Source organism: Saccopteryx leptura, chromosome 3, assembly GCF_036850995.1.
Source record: "Saccopteryx leptura isolate mSacLep1 chromosome 3, mSacLep1_pri_phased_curated, whole genome shotgun sequence".
Classification (NCBI taxonomy): Eukaryota; Metazoa; Chordata; class Mammalia; order Chiroptera; family Emballonuridae; genus Saccopteryx; species Saccopteryx leptura.
This window is the reverse complement of record NC_089505.1, coordinates 12150829-12177583: the sequence shown is the minus strand read 5'-3', so window position 1 is coordinate 12177583 and position 26755 is coordinate 12150829. Positions and strand designations below refer to the sequence as shown.

Sequence of the window (26755 nt, the reverse complement as noted above, 5' to 3'; positions counted from 1 at the left end):
GGGGGCGCAAGCTCCAGGCAGCGCTCTTCACCCGAAAGGGTCTCCCAGGTCCACTGTGGACCAGAGAGTCCAGAAAGATCTGCATTAACAAGAACGAAGAGGCTGTGAATCTACGATTTTTATACCAGGGAGGTTATATGTCCCTGGGAATGATTTATTGGTGGCGGAAGAACGCCACGGCAGCTCTTATCGTAGGCAGGCAAGCAGGAAGGCAGGGAGCCAAGGGGAGAAGGCTCCTGTCGCTGCGTTTTCGGTGATGCCCTTGATTATAGACATCATTGTTTGCCTCCCCCCCCCCCACCCCCCAGCCGGCTTCCACCAGGCTCTAATTACCTCCTTTAATGATTTGACCAATTAAAGCCTGCAGTTCAACTTATGGGGGGAACGGATGAGAAATTAGAGGCTGGCACGCCAACTTCCATGTGGATGCGCCTCTTCCAAGGTTACACACCTCTATTAAGCCGGTCGGCTATTTGAAAAGCCGCATAATGGGCGATGCTAATAAAATAAGCACGGGGGACCTTTTCAGCGGCTCCCAGGCGAATACGGCAGAAGGACAAAATGTGAAAAGCAAAGGTACAGCTAGGTAACCCAGGGCTTAGCTTTTATTTTATTTTTTCTCTCTCTAAAAGTGCAGTTGCCAGCCGCATTTCTGAGTTAATGTGAAATGTAATAATTGCTTTGTCAGGGTTCAGGAGACGCGAGCTATGCCCCCGCCCCTGCCTTTGCCAGGAATGGAAACCCCTGCAGCCCGCTGGTTGCCATGGTGGTGGGAGAAGAGGAGCCGCAAGGGGGTGGGAATCCAGGGGAAGGAGGCTGGAGAGAAGCCTCGATTCTCTCGAGGGATTTGTGAGGGAAAGAGGCAGAAATAGCTAGCACCCTTTTTCTTGTTGCACCAGGATGTGAATTTATTATCTTGGACAGTTGGCATCACTTTGAATCTCTGCCCTGCCCACACCCTGTCTACTGCACCCTACACTGCTCTGGGTTCCCTGGAAGACCCTCCTGCACTGTCATGTCTTCTATCTTTTCTTCAGCCTCTTTGGCCTGCTGGTCGACCCCCTACTCCTCCTCAGGTGCGACCAAATTTGTTGAGGAACTGTTACGATACAAGATGCATCAGGCCCAGTCTCAGCCTTTGGGGGTCATCAGAATCTGAGAACTTTCTCTATGTGGTGGGAGGTGTGACTGTGGCCCCCAGCCCGGAGCTGGTGGGTCAGGGCGAGGTGGACCAGGCCAGGAGTCCTGGATGTGGCGACGTCTCACCCACTGAAGGAGAGGAAGAGAATGTCAGACACAGGGCCCAGCAGAGGCAAAGGCGCCGACTAGTAGCTGGGTACCCCAAGGGGGAAAGCACAGGGGTACAGGAGGGATGACACTGGAGTAGAAGGCAGGGCTGACGAGGAGAGCCTGCCGGCCACACTAAACTTGGATTTGATTCTCGGGGCAGTAAGGGAATGACCTTGTCGTCTGTAGGTTTCTTCCTCACCACTAGCCTGCACATCTTCTAGAGACGGATAGATTGTATTAGTGTTCTTTCAGTTCCACAGAGGGAGGGGCCTAAGGAACTTATCTGAGATCCTACGACCGATCTCCTGCTACAGGGGTACAAAATAACTGGATTCTAGTCAACTGCTGCGTTATTAAATTATACTCCATTCTGAAAACAGCACTGACTCCACTCGTTTGAGAAGATTATAGCTCCTACCAGAACACCTTGCACCTGGGAGACATTTCACACACATTGCTTATGCATTGCTACTATTGATATATGATTATACAGAGAGAAATTTACAGGCCCAAAGGTTTAAGGTGAAAACTATTTTATAACACATTTTGCCTTGTTCTTTGCTTTCTTTGCAGATGTGTTTTGATGCCGTGAGGTTTTGTTGTTGTTGCTGTTTTTCCTTCTGTGTACAGTATCTTTGTAACTTTCTCTTAGAGTCCAGTTCCGCCTTGAAGCAATGTTCTTCCTGCCTTTTTACTGTGTTTTATCTCCTGTTTTATGTGGGAATGAAGAATTCTTAAGATTTTTAAGGAAACCTAAGAGATCTCTTGAATTCCTCTTTGAAGAGCCTTCTCGGGAGCAATCTTGACTCCCCTTGGACACCACCCAGGACAGGGAACTCCGTACTGTCAGGGGACCCTTGTTCTAACTTTAGATAATTTTCAAGGTCTGGAAAAGACTTTCATTTCTGAGCTGAAATCTTGCCCGAGTCTTCATTCTTTCACGCATTCACTCCTTCATCAAAGGTCACTGGCACCTGTGCACAGTGCCCAGTGCTATTGTGTGGGCTTTGGTACACAAAAATGAACTAGCCTTCTTCTCTGCCCTCCCTCCCTGAGCTGGTTTTCTCCAGACGTGATATCATTTTACCCTTATTTCTCAACAAACTACAAAGACCTTTTGCAAACATTTCCCGGGTTGGTTTAATTTGATGGTGGAGACAATCGATGGGGAAATCTCCCCACATCTCCGCACATGCCCAAAGTTGTGTTAATTGGCACTCGGACACCATCTGTCATGTCTTGTTGCTTAATTAAACCCACATTTGTTCTGTGTGTTCTTTTTACTCTGCTATTTTTTTTTATTGCAGGAAAGGAGAAAAGCGAATGAGGAAAACATTTTATAGTTAAATTAGTTTGAGGAAAACAGTCCTGAATTATAAGTCTTTATTATTCAGATAGCCTTTTATTTCAATGTAATTTTTTTGTCCAAACAAAACCACAAGCTTGTTGGTGATTGCCCCTCTACTTGTCTTCCTCACCAGAGTTTAACCTTGGCCTTGAATGTTAATTTTTAGTGCCTTTCTCTTGAATTCTTTTGTTTTCCAGTTCAAGAAATAACAATAACACTTTATATGCCTATAAAGCTGCGTGTCTTTTCAAGATCCTTTTATATCCACTAACTCAGCACTATTCAGGACCTGTTCACACGATCTTGCATTTCTTTCTTCTTTTTATCGCCCAGGCTACCATTTGAGAGTCACTTTTTTATGACCGTGAATAAAATTTTGAATATAGGTCAATTTTATTTCTGATGTGAATTATATTGAATAACAAAGTGTTCAGCTTTCAAGTGGGCATTTATCATTGTATTATCAATGAGCTCAGTCACTCACAGATGAAAAATGAAATTTCATGAACTTTTCTTTGAGTAACAGGGGGCCTGGTAGAGAAAACTGCATGAGTATAAATTAGAAAATTAAAAATCCATTTGTATGAGGTTTATGTGGTCAGCTGGAAGGCAAAGATATCTTTTGCCAAAGGGCAAGGCTTTGGTGAGAAAAACTAAACAAAGCTATAAAGTTAAGCAATAGACACTGTAAAATCCACCAGTCGATTATTAATAAGCACTTACTTGCATTCACGGCTATTCCATAGGCAACAAGTTTGTGGAATTTGAGGTTTTTATCTAATTGCCTTCTCCATGGTCCTCTGCAGCACTAGAGTAACAAAAATAAAAGTCTCGTTTTGGGAAATATCACAATGATGACAGTATTCTAAGAGCTAAGAGAACAGGACTCATACTCTACCTCTAACTTACTAATGGTGGGGCATTATAGTACAAGAATTAGTGAACATTGACTAATTAGTCAAACAAGCAAAACCACATGGTTATTATTGGCTTTCCTAAAATTTCAACTCAATAAAAGTGATTAAGTTTAGTAGTACCCTGGATACAAGTCAAAACTCTAGAATAAAGCTAATATCCATGTTTAGCTTATTTGGAAAATGAAGATGATAACCATAATTGTCATTGATGTGGTTTAGTAGTCTATAAATTATTCCTTATTACAAAAAGAAAACTGCTGTAGTCATCTACATGTAAAAATTTATAAAATTATGATGATGGGTATGTAATAAATTATTTTGTCTACCATAGGTTATTGAAGATCTCACTTTTCTGTGTACTGTGTTACTATGTTTAGCATGAGCCTCAGTTAAGTACCCAACACAGTGAAATCAATATAATTAGGAAATGTTTTTTTACCTCTGGTAGAGGTTAAAGTATTCATAATAAAATCTGTGTGCTGTGATTGTGTTTTCTGTGTTGAGATCTCAGATGTTTTTGTAGTGGTGGTTGTCTCCTTTCAATCAGAAATGGTAATAGTTCAAGCTGTTATAACACTTCCATGTTCATGAGGCAGGTCAAGTTTAATAGCCCTACTTTCCAGATGGAGCAAATGCATCAGAGAAAGACTGAGCAATGGTCTAAAGTCATGCAGGAAGTCAGTGGTAAAAAGAAAAGTCAAGTCACTGGTCCTGATCTCAGATTTTCAGTCTTAGCCGTTGTGTTCACTTACAAAGAAACAACCCTTAATCTAAACAAGATTATTGGGAATCTCACAGTAAAGTACATCTCTGTTTTCAACAGCACGTGTATTAGTTGTAACAACTAGAATTATTTCAAATAGTTTAGTACTTACGATACTTGCTCCTCTTATAAATGAAATAAGGTTTCGACTGATTGGTAGTAGAATTAGCATGCAGTTAAAATTCAAGCAGACTGCAGATGCTCTCGCCCAAGCCAGTGTCGACTGTTTATATATAAAGACATGAGAAAGGGATATAGTGAAAACAAGGAAGCTGGGAAAATAGAATGGGTTTTGTTTTCTGAAATGATAATGTGTAGCCACCGACTCTACTTACACCCAGAATAACTCGTGTGTAAAAGAAAGACTCTTCCTCTTCATACCAACAGAATGTGTCGATAAACAGATAGATATTAACTCCCAACCACAAGAGCTAGAATAGAATGAAAAAAAGAACCAATTAGTACTATCTTCAACCTCTTCTCTTTTTCTTTTAGGGATCTTCTTGAGGTTCAGTTCAAGTGAAATGAGCTTCTCAATACTAATCAGGATTACTCTATATAATTATTTTATAGATTAATTTTCAACAGTAACTATACTAATAAGAAATTGTTACCTTTATAAATAAACTTTTAAGCATGTAAGGGTATTCTTTAAGGAATTCTATGAAAAGCACAAAAGCTTTCTAGTCAACCTTGCTGTAATGTTTTGTCAATGATGTCAAGCAGAAGGAGGTACCCTTAAAAGCAACAACTTAGAAACTACTCTAGAAAAATTTAAATTTCATCGTCTAATTCAAAGACTTCATTTGATTTAGAGAAACATTCATACATTATGCAAAAACAAGCTCCTTGACTTTAAAAACAATTAAAAATAAACTCAATCGGAAAACAACTTTACATGATTCTGCAAGGGTAAATTAAATACATCTACTGAATGTTTTCTAACAAGTCTTAGTCTTTTAACTAGAGTAACACTTGAAGCTATTTAGCATCTCTATACAAGTTATTTTAAAAATCAAAGACTATCCAATATATTTATATTTAAGGTTGAATAACAGAAATGAACTTACTACTAATATGACAGAGAGACTCTCATTCAAAATCCAACATCCCATCATGACAGCTTTGCTCCTTTGCTGTTGGAAAATTATTTCCTTGAGTCACCTGAGTCACCCTTAGTAAGGGCTCTTCTGCTAAGTTATTTTGTCTTTTTGTCTTAGGAAGCACCTATTGGGAGCAGCTCTCAAGGAATTTTTAATTAAGGACTTCTTGCCAAAGGCACATCACTGAGCTGACATGCTTCATGGTCAGGTTGAATACAAGGCAAGTCTCTGTCTAATGATTCCTTTCTTCAAAGACCTTATAATAAAAGAAAGCTCATTTTATTAAATTATCCTCATGTACTTTATACGCCATTCATTTTCTACATGATTGCAGTTGAGATGATAATAAGTCTTTATGTAAATTTGCAAAATAACCAAACCACCGTGTGCAATACAGCAAAACACTTCACAAGAGCTTTCTCTCCTTTGTTTATCTTCTCTCCCGTACTTCCTCCCCCTTTTAAAAGAAGCTCTTTAAAACGATATAGAATGGTGTTTAAATAAATATTAATAGAGCAATCTTTCAGAAGATGGGGAAGAAAAAGGAAATAGATCTTTTAAAAAAATCACAGGAAAACTCTAAAAACATGACTGTAAAGAATGAAGTAGCTTATTTTTGTGGGTTTGATGAAATAAATCCATTTTTCTCTAATCCCACTTGATGCACCCGTGAAGTAAATGAGAATATCCTTTTATACTCAGTGGTCCCAGGAGTGGCTGTCTGTGAACTTGGTCTCTCTGTGATTTTGTGTGTTATACTATAGTTGTTAAATACAGTAACTGGGACAACTCTGGGAGGCAGAGTTGTCCTAATTAAAGCAATTCTCTGGCTAGTCCTGGCCCAAGTAGTTTATTTACAATTTTCAGACAATTAAGATGAAAGTAGGAAGAGAGCTGAATCATTTGAATGATTACCTACAGAAATTTTCTGCATCTTCATATGACTGTATTTAATTTTTCTAAAAGAATTAAAAATGTTTATAATCCTGGTAGAAATAATTATTATTTATTGATCTTAATAATAAGAATAATAATCCTGGCCCTGGCCGGTTGGCTCAGCGGTAGAGCGTCCGCCTGGCGTGCGGGGGACCCGGGTTCGATTCCCGGCCAGGGCACATAGGAGAAGCGCCCATTTGCTTCTCCAACCCCCCTCCTTCCTCTCTGTCTCTCTCTTCCCCTCCCGCAGCCAAGGCTCCATTGGAGCAAAGATGGCCCGGGCGCTGGGGATGGCTCCTTGGCCTCTGCCCCAGGCGCTAGAGTGGCTCTGGTCGCGGCAGAGTGATGCCCTGGAGGGGAAGAGCATCACCCCCTGGTGGGCAGAGTGTCGCCCCTGGTGGGCGTGCCGGGTGGATCCCGGTCGGGCGCATGCGGGAGTCTGTCTGACTGTCTCTCCCCGTTTCCAGCTTCAGAAAAATACAAAAAAAAAAAAAAAAGAAGAAGAAGAATCCTAAATATTAAATAAATAATTCAGGTACCAGGTTAAGTAAGAATTTTTGAGTATTGTCCAATTAAATCATACATTAACTCTATGAGGTAGGTATTATAGGTCCCTGTACACAAATGTGGAAATAGGCCTAATGAAATCACTTGTAGCAGAAGTAGTTGGGACCTGAATTCAGTTCTTTCTGACCTGAACATCTTTATTTTTAAACTCTACCTTACACTACATATTTTATGAAGTATTAATATATGGATTTGTACATCAAACATACTTAATATACAGATACTAATTTTATCCCTATAAATTAGACATATTTAAACCATAGGCATTAATTTAATTTTTATTAATTTCAATAAATATGTTGTTATAGGTGATTTAGTATGCTATCTATTTCTACATAATACCAATGAATTATATAAAAATGGTAGTTCTTCTATTATATGAATCATGTTTATTTTCTATGTAAAAAGGTGTCATTAATATCTTGGGGCCTTGCTGACACCGGGTGAGGTCATTTCTAGTGGTAGCAAACAGCTTGCTTGAGAACACATCTTTGATGGGCAAGCAGACCAAGCCGGAGCTCGCCGCCACAATCGCCTCCTTCCCCAAGCTCTCACACATCAGTTTACCGTTCTCTCTGCCCCGTCGGACCCCGAGGCCGGGCACTGGACAACGGCAGGCCACTCCTCCTGACCAGAGGCTGTTGAAATTTTTTAAGCTATTCAAGCCTCAGCTTGTGCAGCTTGCTCACCCTGTGTTGCTCATTCTTTTGAGCAAAAACCAGGATGAAGGCTCTGGCCCGTGCACTCTCCGCGCCCCTTCTGCCTCCTGACCTACCCGGGTGCTTCTCCACGCGCCTGCGTGCTGCGGTGTACCCACTCCTTTTGGAAACCAGACCTCCATGTCTGTCCTCTTACCATCTTCAATGAGAACAAATTCCACTTTAAAACACCTATATTTCTAACCACCCTCAACGTTGGTATCACAGTTTATACATTTGGATGAATAGGTGAGCTTTCTAGTTGTCATCCAGCCCTTCCTGTGCTAAATCCTTTGAGCCTTGGCTTCCACTTTGTTTCTTGGGGCTGATTGTGTGTACATCATAGAGCCAAGCTTGCTTCTCCTCTCCTCATGTTCCCCTACACTCACACCCCCACACCCCCACTCACACCCCCGGACACTCACACACACACACGCTCATGTACGCTCACACATGAGATGATGTCTCTTTAGAAGTCTTTGATGTACCCATAAGAATTTAGCAGCTTTTCTTCTCTTTAGGAAAATGCATCTTTTAAAAGGAATCTCCCCCTCTAGAAATATATAAAAGTAGAGCTGTTTTGGTATCATTACCTGAGGTTAGAGTGCAGTTGGTGAAATATCTTCAGTTGCTTCTTCTTGGAAATATATTTTTTTTTTTTAGATTTTACTTATTCATTTTAGAGAGAGGAGAGAGAGAGAGAGATAGACAGAGAGAGGGAGAGAGAGAGAGAGAAGTAAGGAGGAGCAGGAAGCATCAATTCCCATATGTGCCTTGACCAGGCAAGCCCAGGGTTTCGAACTGGTGACTGCAGCGTTCCAGGTTGACACTTTATCCACTGCGCCACCACAGGTCAGGCCGGTTGCCTCTTTAATAGCGAGTGGAATAAAGATGTAAAGCCTTTGCAGTCATTTCTGTAAGCCAATAATCTTTCATGATGAAATGATTTGTTATTTCTGAAGTGTTTAGGATTTGCATATCTTAGAGGCCTTATTCAGTTGGGTTATAAAAATTAATTCATAGAGAATACACCTAGAATTTTATACTATTTTGTCTGTTTTAGATTCAATGGGTATGAGAAAGAGTTGGAATGTTCTAGCCTTCTGTACTTTCCACACAGCATTATAAGGGAGAGGTATATATTTATATTGCTGAATAACAATGTGTGGTCACATTTTTTGTTGTTAATTGCTGAGGACATTTCTGGCTGTAAAAATGAAACTTCAAGGTTTAGGTTTAAAAACATTTCCTTGCATGCTTGATTCTTATTTCTTAAATGTGTTTGCTCTGTTGAATATGTAAAGATATATTGTGGAAACTATAGCTGTTATTCATTTATAACATTTAGAAATGGTTCGCTGTTGTATTATAAAAGCATAAGTCATGACATAACTTCAGCATTTTTCTTCATAAGTTTTATTTTTATAGTACTGGCCATGAGTTTACTCCAATAAAAAATATGAACTTCAAATTATATTCAAATTCATTCAGAGCTCAACACTATTGTGCAATTGATAGACATACCTTTTTTCTTCAACTTTTCTATTTTCACATTTAGGAATAATTTGATAACACCACTGGTTACTTGACAATATTGAAATCAGACTTCATAAGACTCAAGATATTATATCCTATCACACACCCAAGTTGAACTCGGTTCAGCCCTGGGCTCCGTCCCATCCCTGAAGCTCTCAGTTTTGATTAGTAAGACCTTGTGATGACTCTCAGTATTCTTAGGCTACCTACCGCTTGGGTGAGGCTCAGGAATGCCTATCTCCCCCTATTGTCTGCCTCAGTTTTTATTTCACTGAAGGAATCTGTGCAGATCACAGTTTAAATCAAGACTACTTGATTTGGGCCAAGTTAATGGGATTGCACCTAAGGAGAGAGGAAATTGTATAGAATCTACTAACGTGATATAAGCACTCAGAATTTGATCTAGTCTTACCTAATTCTTTTCACTGCTAATATGTAATGCTCATATTATTTTTCAGGACAAATAAAGTGAAATTTGTGTTGCTTGTTTCCAAGATGCGTAGTCATTTTTTCTTTTTCTATTAATTTTAATTCACTGTGTTAACATGGATTCCAGTGTCTCAGTGAATATAACACGCTCCAACCCTCCCCCGTGTCCCTATTTACACCCCTTTTGACCCCCTCCCCTTCCCTCCCTTCCCCCTTCCCTCTGGGATTTGCTGTCCTGTTATCTGTATCTATGTGTTATGCATTATATAAGTTCACTACTCCCTTTACAGTCTCTGATCCCATCCCCTCATCCCCCTTCCCTCTGACAGCTGTCCCTCTGGTCCCTGTGACCCCACCTCTGCTTCTATTCCGTTCCTCAGTTCACTTTGTCCCTTAGATTCTACGTGTAAGTGAGATCATATGATATTTGTCTTTCTCTGCCTGGCTTATTTCACTTAGCATAATAGTCTCCAGGTCCATCCATGCCATCGCAAAAGGTAAGATTTGCTTCTTTTCATGGCTGTGTAGTATTCCATTGTGGATATGTACCACAGCTTTTTAATCCACTCGTCCACTGTCAGAAACTTGGGCTGTTTCCAGATCTTGGCTATTGTAAACAATGCTGTAATAAAACATGGGAGTACATATCTTCCTTTCAGTCAGTGATTTGGTGTTTTTAGGATATATTCCTAATAGTGGGATAGCTGGGTCTAAAGGCAGTTCCATATATATATAACTGTAGTATTTTTCTGAAGTTAAAAGCAGGGAGGCAGTCAGACAGACTCCCACATCCGCCCAACCAGATCCACCCGGCACGCCCACCACAGGGCGATGCTCTGCCCATCTGGGGCATTGCTTGGTTGCGGTGGGAGCCATTCTAGTGCCTGAGGCAGAGGCCATGGAGCTGTCCTCAGCACTTGGGCCAGCTTGGCTCCAGTGGAGCCTTGGCTGCAGGAGGGGAAGAGAGAGACAGAGAGGAAGGAGAGGGGGAAGGGTGGAGAAGCAGATGGGTGCTTCTCCTGTGTGCTCTGACCAGGAATCAAACCCAGGACTTCCACACGCTGGGCCGATGCTCTACCGCTGAGCCAACCAGCCAGGGCGGCAGTTCCACTTTTAATTTTTTGAGGAATCTCCATACTGTTTTTCACAGTGGCTGCACCAGTCTGCATTCCCACCAGCAGTGCAGGAGGGTTCCCTTTTCTCCACACCCTCACCCGCACTTACTGTGTATTGTTTTGTTAATGAGCACCATTCTAACTGGTATGAGGTGATAACTCATTTCGGTTTTAATTTGCATGTCTCTGATGATTAGTGATGTTGAACATTTTTTCATATGCCTATTGGCCATCTGTATGTCCTCTTTGGAGAAGTGTCTGTTCAGTTCTTTTGCCCATTTTTTAATTGGATTGTTTACCTTCCTGGTGTTGAGTTTTAGAAGTTCTTTATAAATTTTGGTTATTAACACCTTATCAGACATATTGGCAAATATATTCTCCCATTGATTGTATGGGTTGTCTTTTTATTTTGTTAATGGTGTAATTTGCTGTATGAAGCTTTTTAGTTTGATATAGTCCCATTTGTTTATTTTGTCCTTTATTTCATTTGCCTGTGGAAATCAATCAGCAAAATTATTGCTACGAGAGATATCAGAGAGTTTACTGCCTATGTTTTCTTCCAAGATGTTTATGGTTTCGCGACTTACATTTAAGTCTTTTATTCATTTTAAGTTTATTTTTGTGAATGGTGTAAGTTGGTGGTCTAATTTCATTTTTTTGCATGTACCTGTCCAATTTTCCCAACACCATTTATTAAAGAGACTGTCTTTATTCCATTGTATACTCTTACCTCCTTTGTCAAATATCAATTGACCATAAAGATGTGGGTTTATTTCTGGGTTCTCTGTTCTGTTCCATTGATCTGTATGCCTGTTCTTATGCCATGATCAAGCTGTTTTGAGTACAATGACCTTGTAGTATAACTTGATATCAGGAAGTGTGATACCTCCCATTTTATTCTTCATTTTCAAGATTGCTGAGGCTATTCGTGTTCTTTTTTGGTTTCATATAAACTTTTGAAATATTTGTTCTATATCTTTGAAGTATGCCATTGGTACTCTGATAGGAAATGCATTGAATTTATAGATTGCTTTGGGTGAGATAGACATTTTAATGATGTTTATTCTTCTAAGTAAGTGGATATGCACATTGGCTTTTTCAGTAAACACACAAAAGATGACGTGGGCCTTTTCCCTTGTAAAGATCACTAAACACCCACTTTCTGTAATGAGAGAGTCGAGTCGGAGGGGAAGCAGAACAAAGATGTTTATCAAAAGACAGGCTAGTTGCGCGTGGATACGAACACTAACTCTGCATCGCCCACATTATGGGCCTGGACTGGAGTTGCTGTGTTATATTTTTAGTTCTTATTAGTTTCTTAGTTAAACAGTTGACCCAACAAAGAAGCAGTTTGATCCTCAAGGTCAAGATTGATCATGCAGCAGCATGGGCTGTGGCATACTCAACTCTAAGCTCCCCATGGACAGAGCAGAGTATAAAGAGAACATTGCCCGATTTTCCTCTTCTAAGCATTATGCATTGTTTTTTATTGCTTTTCCTAAAAGCATTTATGTACATTTAAGTGTTAAATTGAAAAGAGATGGATAAAGTAAAGAAAAATAAATACAAAATTTATAATCTCAAATTCTTACCTGGCTATTTTGAGGTACATTTGTTGTGATAATTCTGTATTTATATCAGATAAATAACATGTTGAATAAATTCAGTTTTTTTTTTCAAGAGAACATCACAATAAAAGACAAAAGATAAGAAAGTCCATACATTAAAATATATCTGACTTTTAAGTACAATTTAATTAAGCATGTCATCAATCCCCTACTTTTTGCTGAATTGAGTATATCGTATTTTTATTTCAGGAAATGCTACCCTCTCTTCATATTATTTTGAAAAGGCTTGTATCATAAACCCAGTTTACAGTAGCCAGTTCACGCTATTTCCCCCCATCCGTGACATGACTCTTTCATTTATCCAACTTTTATATTTTCAAATGAGTTCTTCCTGAGACCCCTGCAGATGTCACACGATGCCAAGCGCAGTGGGTGTCCGAAGTCTGGATTCCATTCCTTAGATGCTTACAAGGTAGTAGGAGGTGACAAGTACATGTGCTAAAGCAGCTTTTAAAGGTGAGTGCATCCTGGAGTCACAGAGCTTGTACTCCTGGGGGCGCCTGTAGCACAAAGACACCTGGGTGAGCGATTTCCTCGGGGAGAATTCTCTTCCAATGTGGATCAAGCTGGGTTTTGTCAGAAATTCTATGGTGTGGAGAAGAGAAAGAGGAAAATAGTTTAAGTGTCTGTGTCTCTGAAGGGGTCACTCGACTAAGCTCCCCAAACATCAGATAGCACACAGAAATAATCCTGTGGTCACTTCTGGTCAGGTGAGCTCGGCCGGATGGCTTCCGGGCCAAGTTCCAGCCCCATTGTCCCGCCTTCCTCTTCCTCATGCTCACATATGCTTGCAACATGTTACTTCATACACTGCTCCCAAGAATTAGGGGGTCAGGGAACATTCAGCCTTTTGTACAGTGCATTTTCACCAATGTAATAAAAGTTGGTTTTGCATCTCATTTGCATAATTGAACAACTTTCTTTGACTTGTCATATGTTTTCCTGATGTTCTTGTTTAATAATAATAATAAAAAATCAAATGCTTCTTTTTTTTATCGCTTCATATTCATTTTGAAATATCCCCTAAGTTTTGTGAGCAGTATATTTAGCAAGTCACCTATAACCCATCTCCAAGTCATTTGTAAACTGCTTCTCAGGGCACCAGCCCTGTCACTCGACGATCATAGTCCACAGAGAGCTGAGTGACCAACTCGGCATTTCTTCCACTGAACTTAGTGGCACAGTTCAAAGTCTCCTGTTTGGCCTTTTTAACTTTTTAGTTTAGGAATCCAGTGGGTGCTGGAAGTATCATGCTTTGTTTGTTCTATTCTGTGTCCAGCCTGAGTGGGAACTCAGTCAACATTAACTAATCGGGAGGGAAGCACATTCACTCCTCTCTCTGCTTCTTGACACATTCAAACAGTTCTGCGCAGACCCCTCCACAGAGGCCGCTGCAGGCTTTTCAAGCAGCCCGTGTTCTTCCCTGAAGTCTGAAGTTTCCCTAGCGAGGCAGTGCTTCCCTTCGCTTAGGAGTTCAGGAGAACTGCAAGTTGAAGAAGGCTAGCCTAGAAGCCCCTCCCTTGCATGCCCAAGCTGTTCGTCTCTCAAAGTCAAAGTGGATGCCAGAATTCCATAGATTTCATTTTTCAAGATGAACATTCATATTTGAACATATTTCAGGCCAGATGGTTTACAGTTCATGTATTTGTTGCCGTTTTCCTGCCACAACAACTAAATATTGAAGACACATATTTGTGACGAGGGGAGTACTTCCAAACCACCGTCTCCTGCTGCTCTTTCTCGCCGCACGCTCGCCGATCCCCCTGTGCCGCCGGGGAAGGTTCTGGAATCCAACGATGATCTACAACTGTTTGATTTCATAGACAGAGGAGGGGCGAAGTAACAGATCAAGCTTCCTAGAAATAAATATTTTTTTGTACCGGCCATGAATTTTCTGGTAACCAGAGAGAAAGCCAATGAACATCTATTGAAATACTCTGTTTTCATGATCTGCTTAGACAAGCTGAAAAGTTTACTTTTAAGCCTGCCAGTGACTTACAGGCTGGTTCGCCAAACGGCGGGACGGTTTGATCAGAGTTCAGACGAACAGGAAGATCAAACAAAGGTTTAGTATTTTGTTTTCATAGTAAAGCCACCAGATGTGAAAAGATGAGCTGCAGAAAGCATTGTACATTTGTCCTGAAGGATGCCAGTGTATCACTCAGCGGGTCGGGTGGTATCTCTCTGCCAGCGTGAAATGACTCGACCTCCGCCTGTCATCTCGTGTGCAATTTGTTATTATTCTACTCTGCTACCAATATTTGCGTTATTACCACTTTGAAGATTGGTTGACAAAGGGCCATTAGGAAACTAAACCAAAGCAGTACAAAAATTTTTTAAACAATAGACAATAGAAGAAAGAATTATGAGCAGAGAAAAGAGATATTTTTGCTTGGTACCATGACAAGGTTTCTACAATGATTAAAGAAGCACTAAACGAGAAACTGGCAAAACGGGACAACCCTGTCCACACTCGTCATCATCACCAGCGCCCAACAGCACAGGAGGTACGCATAGAAGAAGACTTAGTAACGTTTTTTTAGAGACAGTTTGCAGAGCCTCATATTTGAATCAAACTGGCCTGGAATCATAGTACTCAGGAATGGAGAGAGCCTAGGGGATGAAATAGAGCAACATTCTCACCTTAAGGACTAGTTGAAAGTCGTATTGCAGGTTAGCAGAGAAACAGGACTAGAGCCTGCACATTCAAGTCCACTGGTTCTTCCACTACATCACTCACTACACATCTGTCTCCATGTTTTTGCTCTATGGGGGAGAAAGATGAAAAAAATGAGCAAAGCACATCCCCTAAGAGCTCGCTCCAAGAACCTGGGTCCTGGACCTTGGGGCTTGAATGTGCTGATAGGGAGGGTGTGGTCATCTCCAGTAGCCACTACATTCTCCACACGAGAATGCCAGGCCTCCCAGGTGCCTGGCATTTCGTACATTATGACACTTCACCCTGCAGACCTATGAGGAAGGCATAGGGCCTGTTCTATAGATGAGGAGGCTGTGGAGAGACAAAGAGGCTCAGTAACTCTCCTAAGATCTTCTAGGTAGTGTGTGTTATGGCGGGGCTGCACGACCTTCGGTCCTGTGCTCTGCTGTCGGACCATGCTACTTTTAAGATAGATGCACAAATGTATTTCCCAAACCACTGACCACAACTTCCCTGTGTGCATGGATGCTTCTGTTCTGATTGGCATCCAGAGCTAAATGTATTTTATGATGGCCTGGCTAATGAACTTGAACCGATCAAGAAAAAGTATGATCCTGAAGGACTAGAGCTCTTACGCTGTGATTGTGTCACATGTAAAGACAGGATCAGTCATCTTGTGCTACCCTCTCCTACTTCACTGACAACATAGGTCTCGAGAAGATGGTAGATTTTATGTCACAGTTTAAAAGTTTATACTTAAAGCATAAATTTTCCCGTGGTAGAATATCATTTAATAGGACAATTGTTGAAGAAATGCCTTGTTACTGGCACATAATTTAAATTCAAATTTTTTTCCATTGGCATATTTATAGCATGTATTTTGGCCGCGAAGGGAAAACAAAATCATTGCTTTGAATCGTGTTGGAATGCTTTTTAGAAGAAGGGTCATCTGCAAGAATAATTAACTCTTATAACTATGTTGAAAATGAGCGTATTGGTCTATTGTTGCTTTTGATGCCTGGTTCAATGCCTACAATTCCTCTCCATGTGGCCTCAACCCTTCCAGCCAATTGAAGTGTCAGTTGAAGTGGTGGTGCTACAATAGCTAAAGTCCCCAACTGTAACTGTTCCCCTTTTCAGTCCACAGCCTCTTCCAGGAGGCCAGGGGATGAGAGAATCATGGCTGTGCATTGTACGATCAACGGGCACTGGTTATGAACAAACCTACTTGTCTTGGCACATTGCCCTTTTTACACATTACTTCAATTTTCGCCTCCTTATCTCATTCTGTGCCAGGGTTACAAGCTCTTTTCAGATACCTTCCTGCCCCTGTTTCTAGGTGGAGCTAGCTTAACCATCTACGTGTTCACCCATAATTAATACTTAGTGGGCAAGAGCCTTCCCTGCTATGATATTATTGTTGTAAGAAAGAGGATTTCTTGGCCATATGACTGAGGAGGAGGCTTTCTGTAAGGCTACTGTGTGAAACTCTGGCTTTGTTCTTGAAGTCAGATGATTGCAAAGTAGCCAACAGTTCTCATGGCATTGTTCTACCTTCCTGCCTCTCCACATTGTATAGGTAGTTCTGGTCAACCTATACATTGCTTTTTTATGTTGGATGACTTAATATGTTTTCTAACCAACCTTGACCCTTCCCTTCTTCCACTTGACTAGAACTCACAGGATTATGGGAGCTGGCAAGTGTGCAATTTCTCAGGTAGGCTAGCAGGTTGGAAAGTCAGACAAGAGCTGATATTGCAGCCCTGGGACCAAATTGCACAGGGCAGCAGGCCGGACGCTCAGGCAGGGTTTCCTTGTTTCAGTCTTGAGAAGAATACTTTCTACTCTGGGGAACCTCAGTCTTTGCTCCTAATGCCTTTAACTGATCGGAAGGGGCCCACCCACATTACAGGGGGTAATTGGCTTTACTCAGAGCACAGTGATTTCAGTGTTGCTAACAAATACCTCACAGCCACGTCCAGACTGATGTTTGACCGAGCAACTGTGCCATCATAGCTTAATCAGGTTTACCTACTAAGTTAACCATTACATGTCTCGTAAACTTCACCTCCTTCAGTGATTAGTTCAAAGATGGCTGCCTTTAGAAGTTTTCTTGCCTTGGAATAATTTCTGCCTGGTTTGCTAAATTCTGAAATAAAGGTGTTGTGGTTTAATGTACAGTTTGCCACTAGGGGGCAGCAACCCACTCAGTTTGGGAGAGAAGGAGAAGGGATTTTCCAAGGAGTTTGCCCTCTGATCTGCGTCTTGGAGGGTGAATTGCGACTCGACCAGGAAAGAAAGAGTTGTAAGAGTTTTCCAGGCAGGGGACACAGCAGGGGTGAACGCAGAGTGACAAAGCTGCATGGATGTGGGGCCGCTGCAGGCATGTACACAGAGGTGAAAGGGGAAGACAGCACAGACCAGAGAGGGGGCTGGAAGCTAGGCGGGCCCAGATCACTGTAGACCTTGATTACTTTCTCAATGTGGTGGCTCACAAACCACCACGAAACGGACAGCTTAAAGCAACAGAAATGTATTGTCCCAGGGTTGTGGAGTCAGAAGTCCAAAATTAAAATACCTGCAGGGTTGATTCAGCCTGGAAACGCTCAGGGAGAGTCCCTGCCATGCCTCTCAGGTCCCTTCTGGTGGCCGCCACTCCCTTGGCATTCCCTGGCTGGGGCTGCCCTGTTCCTGTCTCTGCCTCCGTCCTCACGTGGTTTTCTTCTCTTGGTTTGTCTCTGCGTCTTCTGCTTTTCTGTCTCTTATGAGACACCTGTCCTATAGTTAGGGCCCGTTCTAATCCAAGATGATCTCATCTCCAGATACTTACCTTTATTATAGTGACAAGGACCCTATTCTAAATAAAGTTACATTTGATGTTTCGGTGGGACATCTCTTTTTGGGGTGACAATTAAACATATGACAGCCTCGTGAGAACAATAACAGATCGGGCGTGAGCCTGTATTCAGGGACGGACTCAAGTTCCAGGTGCTGGTATGAGAGAGTCAGGGTCCGAGGTGTCTGCTCTGACCCAGCTCATCGGGAGGGGTAGCCTCTGCTTAGCTCCGGAAGGAATGGTGGCTGCTGGCATTATTATTGGCTTTTTAATTTTTGAAGAAAAGTCAGATTTTGAGCGTTCTATATGAAATTTCCTTATTTTTAAATTTGGAGTCAAATTTAAATTAAAACAAGAAACAAGACTTACATCCCAGGATGAGTCCGAGAAAACACACCTGTTGGCAGGAAATGGCTCGTGGATCCTCCATTTAGAACTGCCAGCTACGGAAGGCTAAAAAAGCATGAAACAAGCCCCAGATTGTTGTATGGGAAGGTGACCTTGGTGTCATGGCGGAAGATGGCCCGGGAGGACAGGAGACTGGAAGCCACAAGGCGAAGTGGGCGGCCATTGCAGTGGAGCAGGAGAACTCATGTGAGAGTTAACTCAAGCTACGACAGACCCTAACCCACCACTGAGCCCCGTGAGCAGTTCCCGAGTGAACACAGGCATTAATGAGCACTTAAAAACTCTAGGACACATGAAATAATATAACCTAAAGAGGCAAAAAATTTTTCCCCAAGAAATTAAAATATCAAAGAATCCTTTTTTCTCTTTTTTAGTAACTAGATCTATCAACTACCACTCTGCTTTCATTTCCAAATGAAAACTCTACGCAACTAATTAAATTAATATCGCTTATTATGACAAAAAATAATTTCTTTTAACTTTGTGGACAGCACCACATACTATATTAAGCTGTTAATACTTATAACCATATGATTTCCAAATCAGCCAAGCTTGAAAAATTATTGTCTCTGACATTCCCCGTGATCAAAGCAACCCCAATTATAATGTTATATTAACCAAGTTAAAAAATAGTATTACAATTACTAACCTGTCTTAACTGTAATTAGTCATCTATGTATCCAAATTTATTTGATATATTTTCAAAGTTAACTAATAATGATTTATTTAAAAGTAGTTCATTTGTAAAAGTTTGTTCTCCTTAGTCTATGAATCAGATTGCCAAGGGATAAATTGAATTTTTAAATATCTTTTTAAAATCATCTTAAGATACGTTGAAAACATAAAAGAAGAAAGTGCTGAAAATATACAATTCATTCTCTTTTTAAAAATTAAACTTTTAAAAGAGATGGTGCTCACTTTGAAGACCCTAATAACTTAAATGCAAATGAGGCTCTTGAGGAACCTTGGGGTCTCTTTGACAACAAATGACTAAATAATGAACTGGAAAAGATGGAGCTCCTATATGGGCTTGATGCACATCGAGAGAAAGAGCATTCAAACCTGTAAGATCTATTAGGCTTTATTGTATTCACGTTATCAGTTAAAATCACATGATCTAGAATGCAATAAATCATTCCCATTAAGTCACTAAGAGCCTACGTATGTATCATGCTTAAGGTCAAAATACTGTAAGACATAGATTATATGCTTTAAAATCTTTTCAGATGAGTACCAGAAATTAAATTAAATGTGTATCTACATGAACTCAGGTGTCCAGGTGAAACCTTCAGTCAATTATTCTGATGTTTATAAGTATCAGATTTCTCCTGGATTTTCTGACCTGTGTGAACACCTGTACAAGGTCAGTTTCTGAGGCTTCTGGTCAAGACTGCCCTTAGTTGCAAGGGCAGTTACTACTTAATATATATAGACATGTTGATTTAATTATTTTAAAGTATTAAGATATATATATATATTATACTATATTATATTAATTATATTATTTATATAAAACCAGGTTTATAATAAAAAATAAAACTCCAGGTAGGCAAATGAAGAGAGTATGTGAAGCAGTAGTGGTGGTGATGGTGGTGGGGGGTGTTCCAGGAAGAAAATGCACCTGAGAACCTACAGGTTATAGAAAAGGCTCCAGGTGTCCCCAAGAGATGATCCCAGGCTCCCTGCCCAGTGGCAGAAGCTGTGAAATCACTGCTGTTCTCTATAATAGGAACATCTTTGCTTGCAAGCCTAGAAGACTAGGGTCCATACTGTGGGAGGAAAGAATTATGTTGACAGTTAAAACCTTGAATGTGTACTGAAAGGCAATGAAACACAGAACCACAAATTAATGTAAAATAGTCCATAACCAGTGAAATGTGGTAGAGGCACTGGAAAATGCCCTCTGGAAGGACTCAGCTATTGGGTTTCCTTTAAGACTGAGAGGTGCCCTTACATACTGAAATTTTAGTGCCTACATGATTCAGTACAAAGCAGACAGTCCACAGACAATAAATTAGATGATTATTATCTAAATTATTAGGACTAAAAGAGTAATAACTACACAGAGAGAAATTATTCCAAGTTATTTTAAAAGAAGTAATATGACTACATTTTGAATTATATACTATAAGGACAAAAAGAACTCCAATAGACTTGTAGTAGTGATACTATTCTAGGACCATTATGTGTACTGAAGGATAAAGCAAATGAATATTCCTATTGGTGTCATTGAGAACCAGGTTTTTCAATGTGAAGAAAAACAATGTGAAGAGACAGATATGAGGTCAATGAGGCTAAGTACAGATTCTGTTATTATGGATTTGAATTAGAAACATCAGTATAAAGTCATGATACATATTTCTCTAGAAGATTATTTTCTAGCCTTGTTCATTAAAAAGGCCTGGCGAAGGGGAAGGAGCACAACCAGATGACAATGGCAATGATCCTCTCTTGGCTCAGGGTGTGGTTTCTAAGGAGCATTTACCAATCAAACAAACCACAGTCCACAGGAAGTGGCTCAGTCAGGTCTAGAGCAGGATAGTTATGAGAGCCTAGAATGTCTTGTCAGAAAGCAAGGAAGCTATCAGACTCTTAGTAACATGTCAAGAAGACGTAAGAGCCAGATCGAAAAGGTTCCCATTGGCCAAAGATGGGACAACTTGAGAAGCACTAAAGATAACAGCAGTAAAGATAACATATTTAAATGAGTGGATTCATAGAGATGCTGAAAAGGAAGTTCATTGTTTGGCGACTGATAAAGGGGAAGAATAAAATATTTTTACATTTTTATCCTATCTTTCTGTTTGTACTGGACCTAGGGTAAACAAATAATTGAATTAAAAAATTCTCTTTTTAAGAGTACTACTTTACTGCTTTCAAGCTTATATTTGCAAAAGGATTGATAATTTTTTATTTTAGCAGAGACAGAGAGAGTCAGAAGGAGGGACAGATAAGGACAGACAGGAAGGAAGAGAGATGAGAAACATCAATTCTTTGTTGTGGCTCCTTAGTTGTTCATTGATTTCTCTCTCATATGTGCCTTGATGGGGGTGGCTATAGCAGACCGAGTGACCCCTTGCTTGAGACAGTGACCATGGGCTCAAGCTGATGAGCCTTGCTCAAACAAAATGAGCTCACGCTCAAGCTGGTGACCTCGGGGTCTCGAACCTGGGTCCTCCACATCCCAGTCCAATGCTCTATCCACTACACTATTGCCTGGTCAGGCAGAATGATAAAAATTTTAAGTTATTCTTTTGTACCTTCTAGCCCTAAGTCTAACACTAATTTACCTTGAGTTTATCACTAGCTCTTAACATAAAAAAAACCCCATTTCATTAGACATTATGAATTTCTTTATTATACATAACATTATAAAATATTTTTGACAAATAAAATATTGGGACTTTATTTAATCAGGTCTCTAGGTCAAACCATCAATTTAAAAAATACTGAGGAGTCTTAAGATGGCAGCGGAGTAGGCAGACACAGACTCCCAGCTCATACCACCAAACTGGATTACAAACTAATTTAGGAACAATCAGCATGAAAAACCAACTCTGGACTACAAGAACAGCTCTCAAAAACCAAGGAGCAAAGAAGAAGCCACAACAAACCTGGTAGGGAGTGCCTGAATCTCCCCTGCTTACAGGAACAGAGGGGGGGGGGTGAGGCTGAGAGCCCAAAAGGGCTCTCATTCCAAGGAAAAGAGAAGAAAATACTGCTCAGCCATTTGCTTGGCAACCAGGGAATGAGGTGTGTTGAAAGGGCCAGCTTGTCTTCCAAAAAGAAAGGGGAGAGAGAGACAGTGAGGAGCAGAGGAATGCAGGGGACGACCTGAGAAGCTGACTCATCCAGTGCTGGAGGCAGCCATAGCTGGGGAGGGGCTGATCCTTCCACAAAACAAAAGGCTAAAGTGCTTCCAGGTCACAGATCTCCAGACATCTCTCCAGCTCCAATCAGTGCAACAAGACACACCTGAAACAAGAAGTGGGGAGGAGGGGCAGTAACTCAGGTCTACATGGAGATCTGAGATACAGCTCCTCCTACTGAAGCTGAGAAAACACCCTGCCCCCAGAGAGAGTAACTGGCAGAAGAAGTCTCCAGAGTCTCACGTTACACCCACCACATTCCTGGATACAATTTCAAATAAGCCCCCTGCTGAGATCAGTAAACAAGACTATCACCTGTTGAGAAAACAAACAAATCAAGATTTCAGAGCGGCCCAAATCCGAAAGGGGATTACAAATAATAGCTGATGCCAACCCAAGAAGACCTAGAAATAACACAATTGAAAACTGGATGCAGACAACACCAAGCCTAGACTCAACCAGCTCTATAAACAAAACACCCAAACACACACATAATGAGAAGACAGAGAAATGCAATCCAAATGAAACTACAAGAGAAACCTCCAGGAAATGAACTGAGTGATATGGAAATAACCAAACTTCCAGATGAGGAGTTAAAAATAATGATTTTAAGGATGCTTAGGGATCTTAGAACAACAATGGATGGTCATCACGAACACCTAAATAAAGAAATAGCAAGTATAAAAAAGGATATTGAAATATTAAAAAAGAATCAGTTGGAGATGACAAATACAATATCAGAAATGAAGACCACAATGTAAGGAATTAAAAACAGGATGGATGGAGCTGAGGATTGAATCAGCGAGTTGGAGGACAAGTTGAATGAAGGCATGAAAGCAGAGAAGAAAAAAGAAAAGAGACTCAAAAAGTTTGAGGAAACTCTTAGAGAGCTCTGTGACAACATGAAGAGAAATAACATCCGCATCATAGAGGTTTCTGAAGAAGAAGAGAAAGAACAAGGGATAGAGACTTTGTTCAATCATATCATAGCTGAAAACTTCCCTAAATTAATGCAGGAGAAACTCTCACAAGTTCAAGAAGCACAGAGAACTCCATTAAAGAGAAACCCAAAGAAACCTACACCAAGATACTTCATAATTAAAATACCAAAGCTAAGTGATAAAGAGAAAATATTAAAAGCTGCTAGAGAAAAAAAGGTTATCACCTACAAAGGAGCCCCCATAAGGATGACTTCTGACTTCTCAACAGAAACACTTGAGGCCAGAAGGAAATGCCAAGAAATATTCAAAGTAATGCAGAACAAGAACCTACAACCAACACTACTTTATCCAGCAAGGCTATCATTTAAAATTGAAGGAGAAATAAAAAGCTTCCCAGACAAAAAAACCCTCAAGGAATTCATTACAACCAAACCAATGCTACAGGAAATGTTAAGGGGCCTGTTGTAAACAGATCAAAGTGGGAAAAGAATATAGCAAAAGAGGAATACAGCTTTAAAGAATAAAATGGCAATAAACAACTACATATCAATAATAACCTTAAATGTAAATGGATTAAATTATTCAATCAAAGACATAGGGTAGCTGCATGGATAAGAAAACAGGACCCGTACATATGCTGTCTAGAAGAGACACACCTTAAAACAAAAGATGCACATAGACTGAAGGTAAATGGATGGAAAAAAACATTTCAGCAAATAAAAATGGAAAAAAAAGCTGGAGTACCAATACTTATATCAGACAAAATGGACTTTAAAACAAAGGATATAGTAAGAGATAAAGAAGGCCACTACATAATGATAAAGGGAGTAATCCAACAGGAAGATATAACTATTATAAATATCTACGCACCTAATATAGGAGCGCCTAAATATATAAAGCAGACTTTGATGGATATAAAGGGCGAGATCAACAGCAATACTATAATAGTAGGGGATTTCAATACCCCACTAATATCACTAGATAGATCCTCAAGAAAGAAAATTAACAAAGAAACAGAAGACTTAAAGGACACACTAGATCAACTCGATTTAATAGATATCTTCAGAACCTTTCACACTAAAGCAGCAGAATGAATATACATTCTTTTCAAGTGATCATGGTACATTCTCTAGGATGGAACACATGTTAGGGCACAAAAGTGGTCTCAACAAATTTAAGAAGATTGAAATCATATCAAGCACTTTCTCTGATCACAATGGCATTAAACTAGAAATCAACCACAACAGAAAAACTCAAAAATTCTCAAACACATGGAAACTAAATAGCAGGTTGTTAAATAATGAATAGATTAAGAATGAGATCAAAGAAGAAATTAAAAAATTCCTAGAAACAAATAATAATGAGCATACAACAACTCAAAATTTATGGGACACAGCAAAAGCATTACTGAGAGGGAAGTTCATAGCACTATAAGCACACTTTAAGAAGCTAGAAAAAGCTCAAATAAACAACTTCACCCTACATCTAAAAGAACTAGAAAAAGAACAGCAAGTAAAGCCCAAATGTAGTAGAAGGAAGGAAATAATAAAAATCAGAGCAGAAATGAATGACATAGAGGCTAAAGAAACAATACAGAGGATCAATGAAACTAGGAGCTGGTTCTTTGAAAAGGTAAACAAGATTGATGAACCTTTAACTAGACTCACAAAAAAAAAAAAAAAAAGAGAGAGAGAGAGGACTCAAATAAATAAAATTAGAAATGAGAATGAAGAAGTAACAACAGACATAACAGAAATACAAAATATTGTAAGAAAACACTATGAAGACTGTATGCCAAAAATGTAGACAAACTTGATGAAATGGACAAATTCCTTGAAACATACAATCTTCCAAAAATCAATCTGGAAGAATCAGAAAACCTAAACAGACCGATTACACCAAATACAATTGAAACAGTTATCAAAAAACTCCCAACAAAGAAAAGTCCTGGGCCTGATGGCTTCACAAGTGAATTCTACCAAATATTCAAAGAACTAACTCCTATGCTTCTCAAGCTATTTCAAAAAATTCAAGAGGAAGGAAGACTTCCAAGCTCCTTTTATGAGGTGAGCATAGTTCTGATTCCAAAATCAGGCAAAGACAACACAAAGAAAGAAAATTATAGGCCAATATCCCTGATGAATATAAATGCTAAAATCCTCAACAAAATATTAGCAAACCGGATCCAGCAATATACGGAAAAAATCATACACAATGATCAAGTGGGATTCATTCTGGGAGGCAAGGCTGGTACAATATTCACAAATCAATCAATGTGATTCATCACATAAACATAAGGAAGGAGAAAAACCACATGATAATTTCAAAAGATGCATAAAAGGCACTTGATAAAATCCAGCACCCATTCATGATCAGAACTCTCAGCAAAGTGGGAATACAGGGAACATACCTCAACATGATAAAAGCCATCTATAACAAACCCACAGCCAACATCATACTTATAGGCAAAAAGTAAAAGCAATCACCTTAAGATCAGGAAGAAGGTAGGGGTGTCCCCTTTCACCACTCTTATTCAACATAGTCCTGGAAGTCCTAGCCACAGCAATCAGACAAGAAGAAGAAGAAATAAAAGGCATTCAAGTTGGAAAAGAAGAAGTAAAACTATCATTATTTGCAGATGATATGACATTTTATATAGAAAACCCTAAAGTCTCAGTCAAAAAACTACTGGACCTGATAAATGAATTCAGCAAAGTGGCAGGATATAAAATTAATACTCAGAAATCAGAGGCATTTTTATACACCAACAATGTACAGTCAGAAAGAGAAATTAAGGAAACAATCCCCTTCACTATTACAACCAAAAAAATAAAGTACCTAGGAGTAAATTTAACCAAGGAGACTAAAGACTTGTACTTGGAAAATTATAAAACATTGGTAAAAGAAATCAAGGAAGATACAAACAAGTGGAAGCATATACCGTGCTCATGGTTAGGAAGAATAAACATCATTATAATGTCTATATTACCCAAAGCAATTTAAAATTCAATGCAATACCAATTAAAATACCAATGACATACTTTAAAGATATAGATCACATATTCCAAAAGTTTATATGGAACCAAAAAAGAATACGAATAGCCTCAGAAATATTAAAAAAAGAAGAAGAAAGTGGGAGGTATCACACTTTCTGATATCAAGTTATACTACAAGGCCATTGTTCTCAAAACAGCCTGGTACTGGCATAAGAACAGGCATATAGATAAATGGAACAGAACAGAGAACCCAGAAATAAACCCACAGCTCTATGGACAACTGATATTTGACAAAGGAGGTAAGAGCATACAATGGAGTAAAGACAGCATCTTTAATAAATGGTGTTGGGAAAACTGGACAGATACATGCAAAAAAATGAAACTAGATCACCAACTTACACCATTCACAAAAATAAACTCAAAATGGATAAAAGACTTAAATGTAAACCGTGAAACCATAAGCATCTTAGAAGAAAACATAGGCAGTAAGCTCTCTGACATCTCTTGCTTCAATATATTTGCTGATTTTTCTCCATGGGCAAGTGAAATAAAAGACAGGATAAACAAATGGGACTATATGAAACTAAAAAGCTTTGCACAGCTAAAGACAATAAGAACAGAATAAAAAGACAAACTACACAATGGGAGAACATATTTGACAATATGTCTGATAAGGGGTTAATAACCAAAATTTATAAAGAACTTGTAAATCTCAA

The 26755-nt window shown here is 39.7% G+C and overlaps 1 protein-coding gene across 1 annotated transcript in view; it reads right to left on the bottom strand.

Annotated features, from left to right (window-relative positions):
- The window catches only part of NOX3 (NADPH oxidase 3), a 61192-nt gene extending 55720 nt beyond the window's left edge, over positions 1–5472 (bottom strand). The window contains exons 1-4 of the mRNA XM_066371720.1: positions 5389–5472; positions 4654–4749; positions 4431–4541; positions 3362–3446 (exon numbers count right to left, since the gene is read on the bottom strand). Coding sequence (XP_066227817.1) covers positions 3362–3446; positions 4431–4541; positions 4654–4749; positions 5389–5436 — 340 coding nt within the window. The 5' untranslated portion in view covers positions 5437–5472. The remainder of the gene's footprint in view (positions 1–3361; positions 3447–4430; positions 4542–4653; positions 4750–5388) is intronic.
- Positions 5473–26755: the final 21283 nt, after the last annotated feature.